The sequence below is a fragment of the Epinephelus fuscoguttatus genome, linkage group LG13 (assembly GCF_011397635.1).
Source record: "Epinephelus fuscoguttatus linkage group LG13, E.fuscoguttatus.final_Chr_v1".
Lineage (NCBI taxonomy): Eukaryota > Metazoa > Chordata > Actinopteri > Perciformes > Serranidae > Epinephelus > Epinephelus fuscoguttatus.
Genome location: NC_064764.1, coordinates 39,007,999 through 39,030,655, shown reverse-complemented (window position 1 = coordinate 39,030,655; position 22,657 = coordinate 39,007,999). Strand labels below are relative to the sequence as shown.

Below are 22,657 nucleotides of genomic sequence, written 5' to 3'. Positions count from 1 at the left end.
CAGAGGGAGGGAGTCGACATTTAATTGAGCTGGTTATCTGTTCTAACTGTCTGGTGTAAAGGGACACCGGCTCAGACTGTGATTCACCCATCAGCCTGTCTATTAGACTATTTTACAGATTGACTCAGAGAGTTCTTGTTCTTTAGAGAACAGTGTCTAAATCATGATGCCAAAGAAAAAGAAATTGTGATAGAATAAGGTCGTTATGTCTGAAGGTGCTTGAAGGAGTGAAAGAGGGAGGGTGTGTTCGCACAGTCCAACAACTCTTTAAAAAATCTGATTTTGAGTCAAAGAAGCAAAAGCAGCTCCAGCTGTTCTGCTTTTCCTTATGTGGATGTGATAAACGACATGTTAGAGAGCGTTAATCAGAGTCTGCATGGCTGCATGGAAACAGTGTTATCAGTGAAATTCATTTTCATTAGTCAAGTAAACAGCCTGGTAGGAATGTTGTCTTTTTTTGGAGTTAAGACAAGAAATGGAATATTTTGTGCATGTAAATATACTCAATGTGGAAACTGGACCTAACAAACCAAATGCTGGTTCCACAGTTTGCTTTTTAGTTTAGTTTTGAGTGAATAACTGTCTGGATATTCCTGTCAATCCTGCTGTCCCACGATATTTGCAAGATTGCATCCTTTTGTCTGACTCTTAAGGGATGTGACTTCATGTATGTGGACGTGTCTTCTAAAATCAGCGATCATGTTTATGGTTTAAGAAATGTTTAATTAATAAAAAAAATTATAAACCCATAAACATGATCGCTGATTTTTAGAAGACATGTCTACATACATGAAGTCACATCTCTTAAAAAAAAAATAAATGTAGATTTAAAAGGTTTTTTATAAAAAAGCTGGGGGGAAAAAAGAAGCTAAATATTTATACCATTTTTTAATTATATATTTAAAATAATGTTATAGAATTATTAGAGTTTTAAGTTCTTTTTCTAGGTCATTTTTTTGTCTGTTTTTAACTTTCTTTTCTTTTTACTTTTTTAAACTAAATTTTACTAATTTTTGCTAATTTGTTTTTCTATTATTTATTTATTTATTTTTACAAATTTTCTTGTTTTTAATTTTCTTTCTTTCTTTTTTTTTTTTACTAATTTCTTGCAAATTTTTGGGGTCATTTCTTCTGTTCTTCTTCCTATGTTATTGAAAGAAAACTAAGCCAATTTGCTCAGGTGTCAAAGGGTTAACCCTGGGCAAATTGGCAACGAAAGATGAAATGATTCAAAAAATGTGCATGAAATTATTAAAATGAGAAAATTAAAAACAAGAAAATTAGTTAAAAAGTTAAAAACAAACTAACACACGAGGAAACGACCTGAAAAAAGAGCTTAAAAATTCAAATAATTCTGTATCATGATTTTAAATGTATAATAGCTTTTTTCTTTTTTCCCCTGGCTTTTTAAAAGTTTTTCTAAATCTATTCATTTCTTTGCAATTTGTGGAACATTTTTTAACAAGTTGCTAATTAACTTCTCCCCCCATGTTTTTAAAGAAATTGCATCCTAAAATCAGTGATCATGTTTTTGGTTTTGGAAATGTTTAATTAAAGAGTCTCCTCATACACGACTGCAAATAAAAGCTGATATTTCTTTGTGTCTGACTTGGTGTGGAATAAACAGTTTGCTCATAAGTTCACTATGAAAACTGTATAATGTGTTAAAAACAGTCATTACAGTCTTAACATGGTGGATGGCAGGACCACATATAACAAACATCATATTAAATACATTTTTCCCCTCTGTGTTTTAGGGGTCCCTTCAGCGTGGTGCGGCGATGCATCAACAGAGAGACGGGGCAGCAGTTTGCTGTCAAGATCGTGGACGTGGCCCAGTTCACCTCCAGTCCTGGACTCAGCACTGAGGGTAAGAGATCACCGTCTCTCACTGTATCACTGCGTCTGTTACTCACTCTGCTGTTTCCAGCTGCTCATAAATATAACCAGAGATAATTGCTTTTTCCCACTCTGTTGCACACTAAAAGTTAATGCAATGAAGAGGTCAGACGCTCGTCCTTGTTTATGTGTGTAAGTCCACACTGGCCTACTTCTCATTCACTCAGTCGCTCGCGTCCACACTTGGGAGTTTCACAGTTCAATCAAAGTCTGCTTCTGTTGTCTTTGGGCTGTTTTCATTGAAGCAGTTAATTATGAAGCCACGCCAAGGGCACCTTGAGACAAGTTGTTAGGAGAGAACTGTACCATCCCTCCTCTGTCTGTACGGAGATTTCACTTAGAAACACACTTTGTAAATCAGATTCATGTGTGATGCTGTAGGATGTACTGTATGTAGAGATAGGGCTGCACAGTGTAAAAATGATTAATATTTATGTGTCATGCATCCACACGCTGCATGCCGTGTTGAAACTGTGGTGTAGGTAGACGGCAACAACTCAACTTCATATATATTTGTTTAGTTACACAGAGTTTAATTAAACATGTGTTTTCACTAATACAAATAAAGGCTGCTGAACATCGTCAGGATGAATCAGAGGTCTTATCAGATACCTGCCACGGGCTGAAGGAGCAGAGGAGGGAACGATGGAGAGAACAAGAGAGGAGGAGAGATTGAATTTAAGATATTTGGATGTGGGGGTTGGAGGTGGTAAGACAGAAACTATTAGGCGAGCTGAGAAGTCTGAGGAGAGATTTAGAGGAAGGCAGGCCTTCTCTCAGAGACAGGAGAACGTGGTCAGTCAGCTGTGACGCAGGTTTACTACAGCCCATATACCCAGCAGGTATTTTTAGAAAGCAATGAATACACCGACAGTACTTAACGTCTGACCTCATGTTCACGTATCACTGCACTGTGTGGAGGGACGAGTCTTTTTACTTGTTAAAATAGAACGATAAAAAAAAAACAAAAAAAACAACAGCGAGTTTCAGACCACAGGCAGAGGTGTTGTCTTCATGGTGACAATTCAATTTATGTAAAACAATTATAACCAAGACTATACCTGCTGCTGTCACACCTCACAACCCCCACCATCACCTTTAGTTTTTATGCTAAGCTAGGCTAAACACATGCTTCTTGCATCCAACATCTCATCCTCAGAAAGATAGCAAATAAGCAAGTTTGCCAAAATGTTGAACTGCTCCTTTAGATGTCACCTCTGAATCATTGTTCCATGGTTTGTTATATTCCACTTAATATCAGTTCTTTTATCAGAGGAGGTAGTAATGTTTGAAATTGTGTAATCTGCAGCTGTCATATAAGTTAAGTCACATCTCTCGTCATGCCTGCTTTTATTTAATGTAATTCATATAGTGTGAGTTTATTAACTGTCACACTCAAAGTTAACAACTGAACAGATGCAGAATTTATATTCAGTAAAGTGAAAATATGTCTAAACTAGGGATGCACCGAAATCAAAGTTTGTGGCCGAAGCCGAAGCCGAATAATATTAAACGCTTGGCCGAATACCGAGTACCGAATACTGAATATCATTGTTTAGTTTTTCATTAGTTTTTGCAGATGAACCCCCTCCAGATTAGTGTTGTCACGGTACCAAAATTGGATCCCACTGTACGATACCAATGAAAATATCATGGTTCTGAGTAGTATCACGATACCACAGCGAAAATGAGGCAGATGTGCCTTTTGTCATTTATAAAAAGATAAATCACTTTTCTATAATACATCAATGATATTTCAATGGAATAAATTACTTGTTGACTTATTCATACTTCAAAGACAGCATCAATAAGTGACTAACATAGGGGGGATCAAAATAAAATAAATAAATGAAATAAAAATCAACCAGCCACCCTCCTTCCCTGATAAGTAAAGAACAGTCCCTAAAGTGCGGTGAGGTTTGTGGGCCGTTACTGCCACAAAGAGAGAAATGTGAAAGGCTCGTTTCTCCTCTGACACGTCACATACCTGTGTTCGGCTGGCTCGGCTGTTCAGGTACTACTGGGCAGTCATGACACCAAGAAGAGGATATTATTGGAGCCGACTTCTCCGTCGCCAGGTAAGCCGATGGCCGCCGTATTTGACAGGAATACATTAACGTTACTGTCTGTGTCTGTGACCCCCGCTCAACCCACAATCGGTGGGATTCGCCTTTCGTTTCTGCTGCTGGTTGAAATCTGTAGGCTGCTCGCACAGCGTGCTGAATGAGTTAAGCCTATTTTGCTCGCTAAAAACTATTTTTAGTCGCAAATGCGAGTGCGGTGACGGGCGGATTTTACTCCGCCCGTCACGGCACGTTGTTTGATTGTGTTATCAAAACATGCCGCTATTATTCGGCCTTGCTTTTAACTTATTCCACCGAATACCGAATGTGTGTTTTTTTGCAATATTCGGCTGAATATATTCGGTTACTGAATATTCGGTGCATCCCTAGACTAAACATGATTTTACATAAATAAAGAATATAAAAATGAAACCTATCAAAGAGTTTGGCCAGCTCTTTGTCCACATTGTCCATACACATTTTATGTTATAGCCAACAGCAGGTAGGTTGTTATTAGTGATGACCATTTACGAGAAACTTTCAGCTCCTTGGTGATCTCCCTCCGGCCAGCTGCCACCTTAATTATGTTTTATAGTGAAATAAGACAGTTTGGTAGATAACTTCTTATTGGACTTCATCAATCAGCCAATCCACCCTCTCTTGCAACCCAATACAGCTTGGTTGGGGGAGAGTTACTTCCTCAAGTGAGAGAGTTCAAGTATCTCAGGGTCTTGTTCACGAGTGAGCGTAGAATGGAGCGTGAGATGGATTGGCCGTTTGGTTTGGTGCGGCTTCTGCAGTGATGCGGCCGCTGCTGGACCGTCATGGTGAAGAGGGAGTTGAGCCACAAGACAAAGCTGTCAATTTACTGGTCCATCTACGTCCCAACCCTCACCTACGGTCATGAGCTCTGGGTAGTGACCGAAAGAATGAGATTGTGGATACAAGTGGCTGAAATGAGGGTGTCTGGGCTCAGCCTTAGAGATAGGGTGAGGAGCTCAGACACCCAAAGGTAGCTTGGTGTGGAGCTGTTGCTCCTTCGCATTGAAAGGGGTCAGTTGAGGTGGTTCAGGCATCTGATCAGGTTCCGTCTTGGCACCTCCCGCTGGAGGTGTTTGAGGCACGTCCCACTGGTTGAAGGCCCCGGGGCAGACCCAGAACACACTGGAGGGATTACATATCTCATCTGGTCTGGGAACGCCTTTAGGTTCTCCAGGAGGAGCTGGAAAGTATTGCTGGGGAGAGGGACGTCTGGGGTGCTTTGCTTGGCCTGCTGGCCCTGCAACCCGGCTTTGGATAAGCGGATGAAAATGGATGGATGGATGGATGGAATCAGCCGTTCATCCTCCATTGCGGCACTTTCCAAGTGAGTGGCAGGAACGGATGGAAACACGGCATCTGACAAAAGTTTCGCTCACAAAGGAGCATTGCATAGCTCACGACCTGTTAGGACACCCCTCACGTTGGCTTCAAATCCAAAATGTTGTCATATTGGTGCAGTTTTCTCTGTGACTAACTCTGCCAGGTCTCGTAAACTGGATTAGACTGAATATCTGTATACACTCATGGACCCTTCCATATACCATAGATTACATGTAACCATGCAGTCATTTTAATGCCATGAAAACAACATCATAGAGCAACAGAACCTGAGTTATCTTTCTTTTGTTCCCTTCAGCTCAGTATTGTTCAGGATTGTTCAGTGTGATCGCTGTGGGCAGAGTCGCTGCTTTCAGCCTCTTTGTTCTGCTCTGGATGTGTGTGAGATTGTTGCTGCAGTCTGTCTTGTCTGTGGGAGCAGATGATCATAAATGCCTAAATGTCATCCTGGGGTTGAAAATTAAATTATTGGTATTTGGTTTGTTGTAGTCGAGCTCTGAATTACTGTACTTCAAATCCAATGAGGTTAGATTTGCTCTTGAATGATGCCAACAGAGATCTGTGTCACCAAGGAGGCATCTCACTCGGCTCTCTAACAGATTTCTAACCACGCTGGTGTCATGGCTCTTTGGATGGAATGTCAGTCAGTCCACCAGTTTGGTGCAGACCCAAATATCTCAACAACTGTTGGATGGATTGTCATTAAAATTTTGGACAAACATTCTTCGTCTCAGGAGATGTAGATGATCATCGCTTATCGCAATAATTTCTGATGTAATTAATCGCTCCGCAAAATTTGTTATCGTGGCAGGCCTAAGTGGACAGACAGTGGACTTGTTCCCACACCAAGCCCCATATCAGACTGGTCATATGTCCAGAATCTTTCTTACCCAGCCATAATGCTGCACATCTACACCAGGAACAGGATACGCAAGTGTAGAAAGGTATATTTGTGTATGTTTGGATAGATAAAGGTGATTGTTTACGCCGGTTACACCATCTAAGCTTAATCCTTCTACTTGCTAAGATCATTGATAAGTTTTACGCCATGTCAGGAGCAGGCTCAGACTTGTTGAAGGAGCGACCAAACAAACATTCACTGGTGTGTTTTTGCTCCCAGGACACTAAATGTCTCATTTTTGGGAAAGATATCCATCCCCAATGGTTTGTACTTGTATCTGATTTTCTATACTAATATCAGGCGTGACATTTTCAAGCGATGGACGGTGCACACATGCTGTGAGTTGAAGATAATTAATGTTTCTTAGAGGAGCTTTACCTGCCACATTACACAGCAGCCTCCCTTACCACCTCTAATTCTCTCTCAGTGATCGAGAGTACATAATCCAGCATGACAGGGCGTCTCCTCGGTTTACTTAAGCTTCTACAAGGCAGACATAAAGTGCTCAGCCAGTCATACTGTGATCCCCCACAAAACACCACATGCACGGTTCTCACACTGTAAGAGGGGGATTTTTAAAATCACGTCGGTAGGAGAGTCTGTCCTGTTCTTATTTTCATGGTTGTGTTGATTTTAACAAGAGCGGAAACATTTTGAATCGTCCCGTCTAACACATGACACCACTGTGGCTTTATCTAGTGTTGTGACACAATCAGAAATACCACAACAGGGGCACATTTACATATGAGCATGCACACACCTGCAGAACCATTTAACTTGATGAAAGCCTCTAAAGAGTGGAGCTAAATGTCAGAGGACTTCAGGCCTAATGAGGACAAAAGAAAAGACAATGAGAGAGCAGTGTGGATTATTTTGGTGACGCTCTGGCTTCCAAGAGAGACTTGGCTTTTTCTTCTCTGATGACCACAAATCTTTCAAAAGCCTTGTTTAATTTTTCTGGATTTCATCACAATAACACTGAGCTCATGCTCACAGCAGGTAAACCTGAAAACACTGTTTGGTTGTGTCTTGTACATGCTGGCCTTTTCAGGTCGTTTAAAAAGTTTCCATTCACACTGAAATACAAAATAGTGTGGGACATGTTTGCATATCTTTTTCTTAAGGTTAAAGTGATCATCTGAAAAGAAGCGGTACAGACAGAGCTCAGTTACTCTGCAGGTTAAAGGTGTAGCGCCTCATACTTCATCACTTATTTGCAGTTTCAGGATAACTTAACACAATTGAGTCATCAACATATTTTTCTATTCCTGCTGTCAGAAAACTGTAATGTATAAAGTAGTCATAGTGGATCATAAATACTTGGGACTACTGTTGATACTGTCGACCAATCTCTGTTTCAGGAACGCAAAGTTGTCTGATAAGGTGCACATAAATACAGATTAATCAAACACCTGCACTGTTTGATCAGATATATCAGGGTTCAAAATGAGCAGTTACAGAGTTGGAGGCAAAAGAAAGTTTCCCTCTGAAGATTTTAGCAGCACAGCATCTTGATTTTCAGTGAATGTTGGACCGTTTTGCCGGCAAGCTGCGAGCGTTTAGACACAGAGAGCCAGATTGGCGAGTTGATCCGAGGTGCCCAATTTTCTGCCTCGTAGGGTAGACATATTGGCGGAACCTTTTTAGTTTAAACAGACCGAGGCGCCCTTCCGCAACAGGAGGGGCTGTTGAAGACTTGTGGGAGGAGCTGTTGATGACGCTGCACGTGCGAGCCACTGGCGGTGGATAAACAGGAAACAGCTGATAGCAGGAATTAGCGAGCAGCTAGTAGCAAGAGGGAAACACAAACCTGACAGACACTGTAAAGATGAGCAACTGGGGAGACAAGGAATTGCGCGCCCTCCTTGTCCTCACAAACGAAGAGGCCATTAACCGTCAGATGACGGGGACGGTGAAGGACGGGCCGACTTATGAGAGAATCGCCGAAGGACTGACCAGCCTCAGCTTCCCTCCCACGACACTGTTTATGTCACACGCTGAGCTACACGTTTTGTTACTTGCTCACGCCCCCCATTGCCCCGAAAAAGGCACATTCTGTATAAACAAAAGTAGGTAGGCGGCATTTTGCTGCACTCCCCGATTTTGTTTTTATACTGCCAATGCTGAAAAAAGACTGATTGGGCTTTCCTGTAAATTTGCACAGTTCCTATCTAAAAACTAGTAGTACTAGTAACTTTGTGATGACTTGTTAACTACAGGACGTCCACCTTGATGGTAGTCTCTTAGCCGTCTTCTGTCCTGTTGGCATCACTGTGTTTCCACAGTACACAGAGGCTTTCTGTGAGCGAGAGCAAAGGATCTTGATTAAGTGTTCCCTCCGTAGAAACGGCATTTTGATGTTTCTCTTCCCATAAAAAGTGGTGATGAAAAGCTGGTTTGACGGATCACAGCAAACGCGTAAATGAAAGTTTTTCATTCTGGCTGCTCTCACAGTGCATGCTACCATTTCTCTTTATTGCCGTCATTTATGTTCACATGTGTACAGTGACTGCGTGTGTGTGTGTGTGTGTGTGTGTGTGTGTGTGTGTGTGTGTATATATGTGCACACATTGGTACATGGTCAGCACAGTCATTTATATCCAATCACAGCCCTTCCTCTGCAGCACTCTGGAATCCATCAAACCATGTGTTCCCTCCCAGCGCCGGCCGGCCGCTCTCATTCTTGATTTGTTTTTATTTTCCCTCTTTCTTGTTGCCTTTAGAAAGCAGAGCAGTTTCACTCGAGCGGGCAGCTGTAACACAGCACCACAGTAATCAAGCACGCACACACACAAACGCACGGCACTGAGCTCAGACCAGGGGAAGTGGGTCAAATGGTTCGTGTCTTGGCAATGGATTGGCCAGCAGGGGCCTGACACAAAGACACACCCACACACACCAGCTTGTTTCTCTTCAGCCTGTCCGGAGGTCCGTCTGACGAATAGGTCAGCCCTCTGTGGGGATGAGAGAGAAAAGCTGGCCAGAGAATGAGCAAAATTCATCATGTGCCATCGCCTACTCACTTCCCTCCGCCTCTTTCATTCTCCCATCTCTCTGATTCCTTCACTCTCTCCTTCTCTTCTCTGGGTTTGTGAAGCTCTCCTCCTCCTCCTCCATCTTTCTTCCTGTCTTCCTCCAGAGTCGTAAAAGCTGCAGCAGTGTGTGTTTTTTCACTGTTTCTATTAGATTGTTGTGACATCCTGTCCTAACTGTCTGCTAAATCACTGTCAGGTCTCACACATACAGCAGCACAACACACACACACACACACACACACACACACACACACACATTCCTGTACTCTTATCTTTGTGAGGACCTTCTGTGATATAATGCATTCCCTGGCCTCTTATTAGGGCTGCCCCCTGATAGTCGACCAGAAATGGCCCTAAATATGATGACTATTGGTCGACTAGGAAAATTCTCAGTCAGCGGCAGCCCTACATGTCACCCTAACCTCAACCATCGCAATTAAACACATAACACCACCTTGCCTTGTCTTATTCCTCAAACAGGCCTATAATAAAGAAGCAAGGAGTGACTGTAAACTGTCTTCACTCTGTTGGTTAAATCATGTTTTAGTCCTCACTAAGTAGGCCTACACACACATACACACACACACACCCCTGCTGTACAGCGCTGTGTGGTGCTGCTGTGGTAGCACGGCCTCCTTCCACTGCAGACTTTGACTCCCAGCAGGAGGAACATGGATCGCTGTAGAGATCACATCTGTGTATCACCTCCTCCTGCTCTATCTCTCTGTGTATCTATTTGCAATTTATTTTTCTCCTTTTCAGCACTAACTTTCCTGCTGACTCTAATTTCAACTGATATTTATAAAGCATCCAGTTGCTCTGCATGGCCAGCCAGTAGACGATGAGTTAATCCCCAGTCTGTCCACTCCAGATAAAAAGCTGTTTTCTCTGTCTGCTTTTCTCCCTTTAGAACACGCCATGTGAAATTACTTTTCTCTGGCTCGCTTATTTCTTCGACTGTTGCTCCTCGTCTCGTCTCTTCCGTGTGTGTGTGTGTTTCTCACACAGTCGCCATGCTTATCAGGATGCACAGTATTCTATTGGCTGTGTAGTATCATGTGAGATGATTAAACGTGTCCAGTCGATCTGTGAGTTTCATGGGCAGCTACATGAGTGCTACAAATGCTGCAGTGGTTGGACCCCCTTTTCAATTCTTGGTGTCACAGATTCAACAAGGTGCTGGAAACATTCCTCAGAGATTTCGGTCCATATTGACATGATGACATCACACAGTTGATCCATGATGAGAATCTCCCGTTCCAGCACATCCCAAAGGTGCTCTATTGGACTGAGATCTGGTGACTGTGGAGGCCATTGGAGTACAGTGAACTCATTGTCATGTTTGAGATGATGTGAGCTTTGTGACATGGTGCGTTATCCTGCTGGAAGTAGCCATCAGAAGATGGGTACACTGTGGTCATAAAGGGATGGACACGCTCAGCAACAATACTCAGGTAGGCTGTGGTGTTTAAACCATGCTCAGTTGGTACTAAGAAAATCTCCCCCACACCATTACACCACCAGCAGCAGCAGCAGCCTGAAGCGTTGATACAAGGCAGGATAGATCCATGCTTCCATCTGAATGTGGTTTTTCCAATCTTCTATTGTCCAGTTTTGGTGAGAAAACCCGTGTGAATTGTAGCCTCAGTTTCCTGTTGTTAGCTGACAGGAGTGGCACCTGGTGTGGTCTTCTGCTGCTGTAGCCCATCTGCTTCAAGGTTGGACAAGGTGTTGTTGCTTCAGAGATGCTCTTCTGCACACCTTGGTTGGAACCAGTGCTTATTTGACTTCCTGTTGCCTTTCTATCATCTTGAACCAGTCTGGCCATTCTCCTCTGACCTCTGGCATCAACAAGGCATTTTGGCTCACTGGATATTTTCTCTTTTTGGGACCATCCTCTGTAAACCCTAGAGATGGTTGTGCTGAAAATCCCAGTAAATACTCAGAACAACAACCATGTCACGTTCAAAGTCACTTCAATCACCTTTCTTCATCATTCTGATGCTCAGTTTGAACTTCAGCAGCTCGTCTTCACCATGTTTACATGACTAAATGCATCGAGTTGCTGCCACGCGATCGGCTGATTAGCTATTTGTGTTCATATCATATCAATATTTGTAAGCAGTAATTCTGTCTTTATTTGTCACTGCCGGCCTTCCAATAATGTTTAAGGTTTACCTTCGCACATCAGGGAGAAGATTTAAGTTGGGTTTTTCAATTTTATTTATTAGTTCATAATAAATAAAATTAAATAAAATACAGGAAGTGTAGCAATGCCAGTTGAATTTTAAACAACATATATTCTTGATAAAGTAAAAATACATTGAGCTGAGATTTCTGGTGTTGCACGCAGCCCATCTTGCAGTCTTATCAGTGTCGTCCTCCTCTCTGCCTTTCTCTGACATTTTTTGTGGTTATGAATTCTGTTGCTTACACACTTTTGTTTGCTCACACACACACACACACACACACACACACACACACACGCGTTAAAGCAGTGAAAGGGGCCTCCCTGCAGCAGTTGTTCTTGGCTCAATAAAGTCGGTGTCGTGATTTGCTTCTCATTTGATAGAGTATCTTTGGTAATCTCCAGCAGCAGTTACGGTGACGGACAGAAGCAGCCAGCTCACCAGATGACATTAAATGTGGCATGCCGCAATGCCCTTAAGGTAGCCACTTATCCGGCTTTAGCAGCATTAGCTTCGTGTTAGAGCTAGCCCACGCCTCGTGCTTGTCCTCAGAGGATTAGCTTAATGTTAGCGCCGCGACTCGCAGCAGCACAAGTGGCTCACGGCTTCAACTGGGAGCTTAATTAAATGTCACTGCATACATAGAAGAACAATACAGTAAATTTTCATTATAGTTCACACGGGTATGCGTGTGTGTGTGTGTGTGTGTGTGTGTGTGTGTGTGTGTGATTGCGTGCTATCACATCTACTCAGTTCCATCTTTTTCACATTCAGTGTCCATAAATCACCTCCAGCAGCAGCAGTCAGGGGAAAACCTTGTTGGGAATCTGGAATATTTAGCCTCCATATATACTGTATATTGAGTGCGTATATTTAGACACAGCATGGCTGCTTCAGTCGTAGAGACGGATATTAAAAGTTAATACACTCAAGTGCACTCGGTGATGCATTTTCAGCAAATGAGACTGAGCTGAAGCAGAAAGGTTGCGTATATGATTGACATTTCTCCGGTTGGCTTCAGCCTTCAAAAGGTCTCAGAACAACAGCTGCCAGGAGGGAAAGGAGTGAGGAAGGAGCTGCTTTGTGGAAAGTATGAATGGATGGATCAAAGGATTGAGAGACTGAATGGAGGGATGAAAGCCAGATAGATGGGATAGGCTATGTTTAGATGTTCATACTGAATCCCTTTTGTTTATCAAATCCAATCTGGTAGATTGACTGCCTGCATGTAAAACTTGTCAGATTTGTGTTCAACATTCTCCATCTGTTGCTGGTAGCGAGGGACTCACGCACATTAAGCAGCGGGGCCTTTTGAGGTGGAGAATTGAAACGTATTGGCTTCACACCACAACAATATTAAATATGTTTTTACTTCACGTCAGGGCATCAAAGTCTGGAGTTTTTTTTGGTATGTGATCGTGGCCTGTCGAGACGTTACACACCTAAAAGACTAAATGCTCTGTTGTTGCTGCAGGAGAATGATCAATACTTCTTGAGCAATACTCATTGCCTGTATTAGTTACATGTCATTTTATATCCATCAGGTACTATATGTTTTACATCAGTCTTGGAGATCATGTGTCTGAGAAACATGACCTCTGTTTTGAGGTTGCACAAGTGGGCTGCCTTGGTCTTTTATTATTCTCACTGTACATGCAGCCGTTTGTTTCCATAGTTACACAGATGACACGCAACTGTACATCTCTGCTGAGCCAAACAATGCTGCAGCCATGAACTCCATTACGACCTGTCTTTGGGCAATAAATAAATGGATGAGCAATAGTCTCTTAAAGTTAAATGAAGACAAAACTGAAACCCTGAGAAAGAGAAATGCTGCTAAATAATCTGGTGAATTTAACCCCCTGGATTGAATCTGGGGTGACGAGTCTCGGAGTGATCCTTGATTCAGATCTAAGATTCAAGTCCCACATTAACAAGGTGACGAAAACAAAGCTAAGGTACGACCATTTCTAAGTGAAAAGATGCTGAGAAATTGATTCATGCTTTTGTTTCAAGCCGACTCGACTGCTAATTTTAAGCTCCTCCTCCTTGTATACAAAGCCCTAACTGGGCTGGGACCGAGCTACATCGCTAACTCCCTTGTTAACTATTTGTCTCTAAGAACACTGCGATCATCTGCTGCTGATTTATTGGAAGAAGACTGAAGATGCAGCCTTTGTCAGTGACGCCCCAAAACTATGGAACACACTACCTATAGATATCAGGGAAGCTAGCTCGCTAAATATTCTTAAAAGAAAGCTAAAAACATATCTGTTCCCTTTAGACTCAAACTCGCTCTGACTTCCTGATACAGGTCTGAAACTATTTCTCTTTATACTTCACGCTGCTGCAAGTCTGTTTCTGTTTTATGTTCATTCTATTTTCATGTGAAGCACTCAGTGCTTACACTGCCTTCATTGTAAAGACTTTGTGCTGCATCTCTTGTATGAAAGGTGTTATATAAATAAAGTTTATTATTGTTATACACTGCAGGGAAGTACTGATACACAATCTGATACACAGTGGAAACTGCTCATATGGATCAAAAAGCTTGAGACAGAATAATTCCAGTGCTGTTTAGATTATTTATCAAGTAATCTGCTTACAGTGTTCTCTTTGGGTCTTTTTATACATGCAAAAATATGGAACAATTCTAACAGTTTTCTTTCCATTTTGTTTTTACCTTCACTCCCCAGATACTCTGCCTTGCGCTAACCCATCTGCTTCCAGCCGGCTATCTGAGGCTGCTGCTGCGTGCGCATTGAAATCATAACGGGAAAAAGAAAGTAATTTTCTCTCAATGAAAAACGTCGTCCTTGAGCTTCTGTCTGCTAGTGATGGAGACAGAAAATGAATTCACAAGAGGAAAGATCTTGAGAATGAAGCCGCCCTTGTATATTGGTACATAATCTGTATCGGCCATTATCGACTTTAAAATTAACTATCATGAACAGCCAACATGGTTTTATCTTATTTTGCACAATGAATGAATATAATATACATTGAAAAGTATTGTATTTCATGTCTCCATCTGCTGACGGACCGTCACAATAATATGATTATGGTTATGGTTAATTCCATTGCTGAAGAGACTTGGTGATCACTATAATTACAGGGTGTCCGCGGGGTCTTAAAAAGTATTATAAGTTGATAAATCAAATGTCAAAAATTAAGGCCATTAAAAAGTATTACAAATTCTTAATCGCAATTTTATGAAGTATTAAATTTTCTTGGCATTCAAGCTTTGACAAAAAGTATCCATGAATGTACAATTTATTTTCCTACTTGCAGCTATTACAAACAACGATGTGTAGGTAGGCACACTCGGACTGCCACTCGGGGCCGTGCACGTACCTGTGCGACATCACGCAACAGCACATGTCCAGGCGCCAAACAGAGGAACAAAAGACAATAAAAAATCCTTCTCATCTTATCTGAGTTCTGTTGTATGTTTGTGCTCCATAGATTTAATTGCAAACTACAGCTGTTTAGTAAGTTAAAGATGCGTTGCTGCTAACGACAGTTTGAAGTGGCGATGAGGTCTTAAGGTTTTTTTTTGGAATGCCTTAAAAAAGTCTTAAAAAGGTATTGAAATTAACCTCAGGATTCCTGCATATACCCTGAATTAGGTAGGAAGAAAGTGGATCTATCAATATCTGTATCAGTTATTAGTCAAATGACTTGTTACATATTGGCATGTTGGCAAAAAAAATTTACATTAGTCAACAGGGTTCTCAGGGTCATGGAAAACCTGGAAAAATCATTGAAGGTTTTGGAAAAGTCATGGAAATTTGTTGTGTGGAGTGAAATTGTTGCAATAATCTTCTGTGGATAACCTTTGACTAGGGGTGTAACGGTACACAAAAATCTCGGTTTGGTACGTACCTCGGTACACAAGTCACGGTTCGGTTTTTTCCCAGTACAGTAATGAAAAAAATAGACAACTATTAAATATCTTTTACTTATTGGTAACCTTATTAAAACATACCACCACAGCGGTTAACTCTTTTTACACAGTTTTTGAATGAAAATAGAAATATAAAAGTGAAAAATAAATAAAAGTAAAATAAAATCCTGCTGTTTTTTTAACACATTTTTTGAATGAAAAATATAAATATAAATTTCTGCTTTAACAGTTTTACTCAATTAAAATAAAAAGTATAGTGCAGCTGGTCAGCTTTAAAGCCTGCTCAGATTCAGTTTTACTAGGAACTTACTTAGCTTTCCCACTTTGTTAAAGTGCAGTAAACAAAACATGCTTATATCTGAAGTGCAGCTTAAACAATTTTACTCAACTCCAATGGCGTTGATTATTTCTTTAGCGCGATGGTCAGGGAAACGCTCTTTCTTTTTAAACGACGACGATATTGTAGTTTGCACTAGATTGCTTTTTCTAGTCGTGCCGGTTAACGTTCAAACTCGGGTGGTGTCGCTTTAGATGCGTTAGCATGTTAGACCTGTTTCCAAGTACATACCCGACCGCTGTTCTGCAGTGTCGGCACACTGCTTTTGTCTTGTCTACTTGTTTATTTCCATCTTCGTATTTTACCCTGAAACCAAAGTGTTCCCAAACGGAGGACTTAAGGTTTGCAGGTGGGTCTTCAGGTTCGTCAGGCTCACTTGCCATGTTGTCAAAATGCGAGAATGCGCTGCACAAAGTGAAAGTGGAGATTTACGGGACTCGGTCCGTCACTCAATTATGTCCGTCGGGGAACTAGATATTTTAAATGGTTCGGCTCGCAAAAACGGAATTAAAATAAAACAAAATAAAATAAAATAATATCCTGCGCCCAATAATTTGGTACAGGGTCGTGCTGAACCGAAAGTCGCGTACCGAACAGTTCGACACAGATACATGTACCGTTATGGCCCTACCTTTAACGTTGTGTAACATAGCGTCAAAGGTATGTCCTGTAGCTGTTGACGTCATGTAGCTCAAATATGTCTATGTGGGACGTTTCTTTGTCGTTCTTTGACGTGTCTTTGAACAGAAAATCCTGCACACAGGAGCCTTGCTCAGCTTCACCATTTATTGATAACAGTAGCGTTTTGGTTCTCCTGGACTTTTGTCAAGAAGAGTGTTCGTCAAGAGGGTTGAACACTCTTGGATACATAAAATAATAAAGGATACAACTTGTGGGGTGATGCCGACAAATGTGCGTTCTTGTCGAAACTGGTCGTCTTATACACAGTTGTCTCTCTGGTCCTGTTATAGCTGACTGGGGAACCCGTTGGTGGGTCTTCTTGTGTTAACCTTAGCACAGTTGCTAACACGGTACGACTAAACGTTTGCGGATAGAACTCATGCTTGTGAGCTTTGGCTCTACATCACTGCATTCTGCATGCGGCTGAGATCACTGTACCATGACCCCCATATTGTGACAGTTTGGCACAAACACATGGACTGTTACAGCCCCAGGATCTACAGTCCACAGCTGCATTGAAACCCCTTAATTATCAGCAAACAAGTTGGAGAGACAGCTGGTGGTCTTCAGGGGTGGAAACAGTGATGATGATGAGGATGCAGGAAGGAAAAGTAGAGTGGTCCCCCCCCCCCAAGAAAGAAGCTTGTCTTTGTGATGCAGTTTGACTGTCTCACTGCAGTGCTCCACCATACTGAAACTTTTCAGTGTTTCATTTAAAGTCTTTGTTATCCAGTGATGTGCTTCAGTTCAGTTAATGCATCACCGTCCATCCTTCCTCCGCTCAACCCGTTTTACATGACACAACAATTTTCAGTTTGCATCAGAGAGACAGTGACAGAATATTGATTTGTCTGAGCAGTCTTTTTTTCCCTCACGTCAGTCTCGTCAACGCCCTGGCTTCATCAGATTATATCAAATTATCTTTTCCTCCGTTTTCATCCTTTAAAAGCAGAACGTTATGTTTCACATTTGTCTCACGAGGAGAGCTTTATGTGGTGGTTTGTGTTTTTTTTCTCTGCCTTCTCTGTCTGTCATCTCTCCCCAGTGATTCCTCCAAACAGCCGACTGCATTGTTCTTTTCAGCTTCACTAACCCCCTCCATTAACCCTCCTCTTCTTAAGGAACCAATTAAAGTGGTAGATGCTTATTGCCAGGCAGCAGTAAGAGGATCTCAAATAATGGGATTAATACAAACATCACTTGAACCTAAAGAAGAGCAGAGACGTGTTGCCAATTTGCACACGAGACAGTCCTACAGATGAGTCATCGTTTTTCAGGAGTATGCTGCGCTGTGCATTTTCCATTTTCCTCTCTGCTAACAGTGAGAGCTAAGCTACAGGAAGCCCTGAGGTAGGCAGCAGCGTCTGAAAAGCTGAGGTGTTACGCCGGAAAAGCTTCGGGGTTCAACTACTCAGACTGGTGTAAAATAAAATATGATGTGGTGTAAATATGTCTTTTTTTTGCCAGTAGCGCCGGAGTCTGCAAAATAAGGAGGGTGCGTTATGATGTTGTGACGAGGGTAAGAGCAGTAAAACCCTCAAATCTGACAGGGCTTACCATACTCAATCAAAATGATCCAAGACTTCTAATTATGAGGTAATAGAGGAGAGAAAAGAGCCTGGGTATAGTGTTATGTTGCTGATTGGTCAGGGCGCCTGCACAGTGGGGGATAGCCTCTTTCACGATACGCAAAGAAGCAGCTGATCAGACAGTTATACAGGGTTGTTAAGACGTTGGCAACATTATCAGTACCACAGATAGTTGCCTTGCAGTGCCACAACTAGCGTATTTGATGCCCTGGGCAAGCAGTATACCCAACAGTGCTCAACCATGGTGTGACTGTGATTATTACTCACTGATGAACACATTGAGGTGAACTCAAGATGCAATCTCTGAGGCTAAAAAAATGAAGCCAATGATGAAGTGCCAAAACTGCAGTTCCTCTAATGTCCACTTGAGGCTGGCTCCAAGAGCGAGTCAATCCCCATAGACCTCCATGTTAAAAACCTTACAGAAGAAATAAACATGTTTGCAGCCTGGTACAGAAAAACGTATTTGGTCTCTATGGCTAATTTCTCTGTTCATGACAACTGAGCAAGGATGAATTTTTATATAACTCACCCATTTACATTTTATTAAAGGGAAATTTCGGTTTATTTCAACCTGTCTCCTATCGTCCTAAATTTGTTTCAAGTGACTAGTGACATAAAAATAATAGTTAGCATGTTAGCCGTTAGCCTAGATACAGCCGGGGCGCATAGTAGCGTCAGACCTGTTATAATGTAAGTGAACGGGCAACCTTCAAGTGCAAAGTTAGTCCACTAAACAAGCTTTTTTTCCACAAAGACCGCCTCATATTGTTAGGATAAATGTCAGAGAACATATAGAAAACGACATGTAAACGTGTTGTCTTACCTTACCGGTGTGCTGCCATGTTTGTTTACCATTTAGCTCTGCTTTCCAAAGCGCAGCCGAAATATATCTGGCGAGCTCTAGATAAAGCCCAGCTGGATACTACTCCAGGTGGAGGTGTCTCGTCCTCGGTCACATCCGGACCTTGAAAATAAGGCTGCAACCGGTCCCATTCCTTGCAATAGAGGCATTCCTCTTCTGTGGGCACTGGGGCACAGCATTCACAGGTACACCACCAATCTCCAGAGCTACGCAGCCTTGCAGCAGCCATTGCTCCTCTCTCGTCCTCTACCTGTTGCACCTCTCTCTCTCTCTCCTCCGTTCTTCAATTTCACGAAGCTCTTCGCCAGTGTATTCTGGCTCAAATAAATAAGGGCGCCATCAAACTCTGCAAAATCAAATTCCTCCTCCACAAAGTTGAAGTCTGGCAAAAAGTCAGCCATTATTCTATAAATCTTTCATAAAATAAATGAATGAACTTTTCAGGCTACTGTCCGGTTCTGCCTTCCAGCTGTTGCTGCTTGTTCTCGCGATATTTCAGCCGCGCTTTGGAAAGCAGAGCTAAATGGTAAACAAACATGGCAGCACACCGGTAAGGTAAGACAACACGTTTACATGTCGTTTTCTATATGTTCTCTGACATTTATCCTAACAATATGAGGCGGTCTTTGTGGAAAAAAGCTTGTTTAGTGGACTAACTTTGCACTTGAAGGTTGCCCGTTCACTTACGTTTTAACAGGTCTGATGCTACTATGCGCCCCGGCTGTATCTAGGCTAACGGCTAACATGCTAACTATTATTTTTATGTCACTAGTCACTTGAAACAAATTTAGGACGATAGGAGACAGGTTGAAATAAACCGAAATTTCCCTTTAAGGCTCAAAGTTAAGCATTTTTAAGGATGGGGCTGCTTGAGTGACAGGCTGTCTGCAAGGATCACTGCAGTCTGTGAGTCCGGTTCACTCCTCTCTTATTCTCAGCTTCAGCCTCTTGTACGAAAATGGTTACGTTTGGTTCCAGAAAACCAAGATGGCGACGGCTAAAGTACCAACTTGAGACTTCAAAGCAGGAGACCACAAACCAGAAGCTACGTCCATTATTTATACAGTGTATGAGTGAACTGCATTGCCAGGACGAGAGATGGCACCCCTACAACAGACCGCATTAGATCTTTTGATGATTTATCTCAGTGTCTGGTCTCTTGTGAAAATATTTATCATATATGAAGGATGCATACATTGGACCTAATTTATTAAACAAACGTACGACACAAAACTGGGCGTACGGTTACTTCCATGCAAAGCTCGGCATTTATCAACGTGGACGTGAGCAGAGGCTACGATCTAATCTCACGTCAGGTCTTAGCTCGTGCACGGAAGTTTGGGTCAGCGTGGACCATCGGTGCAGCAGTAAATCTGACTGAGGTGGAGAATTGTTAATAGACCATATTCTGACTGACATCTAAGTATTTACAGTCACATTTAATCACCTTAAAAATGTGTAGTCGCCATATGGACACGTGCTGTTTGTCACAGCTGGCAGCTGCCAGGCTCTGTAGGACTGACGCTTGTGCTCAGCTCTGTCTGAAACTTTTCTGTTTTTTAACACTGACAAATCAAAGCATGTTTATATGATTTATCATTAAAATATCATTTTAATGCACTGTGTCATTATTTAAATACTAGTAGCCGAGGTGATTAAATCTTTACCGGTGTCCAGCTCGGACACACGTCTGTGTCTCCTCCGCTACCTGTTATGCCTGAAATGGAAGCAGACCTGATACATGCAGCGACACGCTCCTCAGTCTGGATCAATTACAAGCTTTTGTATGAATATTAGAACATTATCTATATTACTAGTCCATACCCACTGAGTGCACAGTTGCCCACGTACAGTTTCACATGGTGTGTGTTTGGGATAGGAAACTGCAGATTAAATAGTCAACTGAACCCATTAAGAAGAGCAATGTATTCAGACAGAGTGTTTTTCTATTTGATAGTACGACTGCTTTATTGAAAGTACAGTAGTACCATTGCCAATAGTGGGATAGTTAGTGGGCTAAAACTGTACATTAGTAGTTGAGGTAGCACGTTGAAAGGCAGATAGTTAAAGAGTTTATATGTTGTATTGACTTAAAAGTGGGCCACACTGGTAAAATGACACACTGACAGTTTCCGTGATTATGTACAGCATACCATACCATGACTTAGTCATACCAAACATTAGAAAAAACAGCAACATTGGTCCACAGGGGGAGCCACAGGGATCAGTCGCATTTTAGCCATTTTAAGCATTTTTCTGTTGTTATAGCGCCACCCAGTTGCCAATTAGAGTTAAATTTCTCCAGTCACCTTGAGGCGTCCTGTTCTACATATCTACCAAGTTTAGTAAAAATCCATATGGCGGTTAGGCCTAGATAAGAAATGAGCTCTCTAGCACCCCCATTTTGTTTGATGGGGTCAATAATGGAGGGGTCCCCTCAGATTATGTGTGGTCATATGCCTACAAAGTTGCGTGGTGATGGGTGAAACCCTTGAGATGTTCTACACCTTTATGTGATGAGCCACGCCCTCCGCAATATTCATTGCCTTATAGAAGCTCAGTTTTAGGAAGTTTTCCAACTTTTGCCAAGAGGGAACTTTAGATATTGGTCCCTAGATTATGTTCACCCAGTTTCATGCAGATCGCTCAAACTTCCTAGGAAGAGATCCATTTGAAGTGTTTTTCAAAAAATTCAAAATGGCGGAAAATCTATATAAGCGGAAGTTATGGGTTCTTGAGGCAAATGTGTTCCTCATGAGGAGAGGCATCTCTGTGCAAAGTTTCATGTCTCTACGACATACGGGGCATGAGATATGCCCATTCGAAGTTTGCCATTTCAATGGGTTGCTATAGCGCCCCCCTTCGGCCAATTGATGTAATATTGAGTTTCGTCATTATATAGTAAGATAAAATGTACAGGCTATATTATCAGTAAATGTGGGCCGTAGGTTGGTACATATCATGGATGTATAAATATTCCAACCTCGAGGCTGATTATACTCTGCAAGGCCGCAGCAGTGTTTTCTTTCCATACTTAATTTTTCTGACTTCCTTTGATTCCACTTCTCAGACTGTAACATAGAACCAGTTGGTTATATTGGACCTGGGATGTCAGCATTTCCATTTCTGGCGTAGAGAAGTTTCTCTTCTTGGCTGTATCACGATTCTCCATGTTGTAAACGCTCACTCTCACTCTCAAGGGACAAGGCCTCTAGACTCAGAATATACTTGGTAGGGATATGTAAATGACGATTGTTTTCAGCTGCCATATTTATCAACATCTGATCATTCCTACACTGTGATCGGTGATACTGTATAAGAACGTTTCATGAATCCCACGTTAACCCCAATGTAAGATGATTTCTACGCTCCAATCTGCACTGGTTTGTAAGATAGATTGATGAATGAGGGCCATTATGTCATCTTTCAGTTGTAGAATTAATAGGGCTAATCAGTATGTGATGACAGATCATATGAATGCACGCTGGTCCTGCTGTCATGTATGCTCATCTCTCTGTGTCTGTTTGCTCTTCAGATCTGAAGAGGGAGGCCAGCATCTGCCACATGCTGAAGCACCCCCACATCGTGGAGCTGCTGGAGACGTACAGCTCAGACGGGATGCTCTACATGGTCTTTGAGTTGTAAGTCTTCTCCCAGCAAGGAACATGACTCAAACATACAAGTCACATCAAAAGCTCATGTGGGTGAAAGGCAGAGATGGTGGGCGGGGTCACAGTGGGTTGCGCCTACCGGAGGACATACAGTCGGAGGAGTGAGAGGAAGGAGAGAAGGATGACAGTGTGAGGAGGGC

General features: G+C 42.1%; 1 protein-coding gene across 14 annotated transcripts in view; it reads left to right on the top strand.

Moving 5' to 3' along the window:
- Window positions 1–22,657, top strand: part of caska (calcium/calmodulin-dependent serine protein kinase a) — a 215,243-nt gene that overhangs the window by 81,600 nt on the left and 110,986 nt on the right. For all 14 annotated transcript variants that reach the window (XM_049593351.1, XM_049593363.1, XM_049593358.1 and 11 more), the window contains exons 2-3: window positions 1,758–1,870; window positions 22,382–22,487. In XM_049593351.1, coding sequence (XP_049449308.1) covers window positions 1,758–1,870; window positions 22,382–22,487 — 219 coding nt within the window. The remainder of the gene's footprint in view (window positions 1–1,757; window positions 1,871–22,381; window positions 22,488–22,657) is intronic.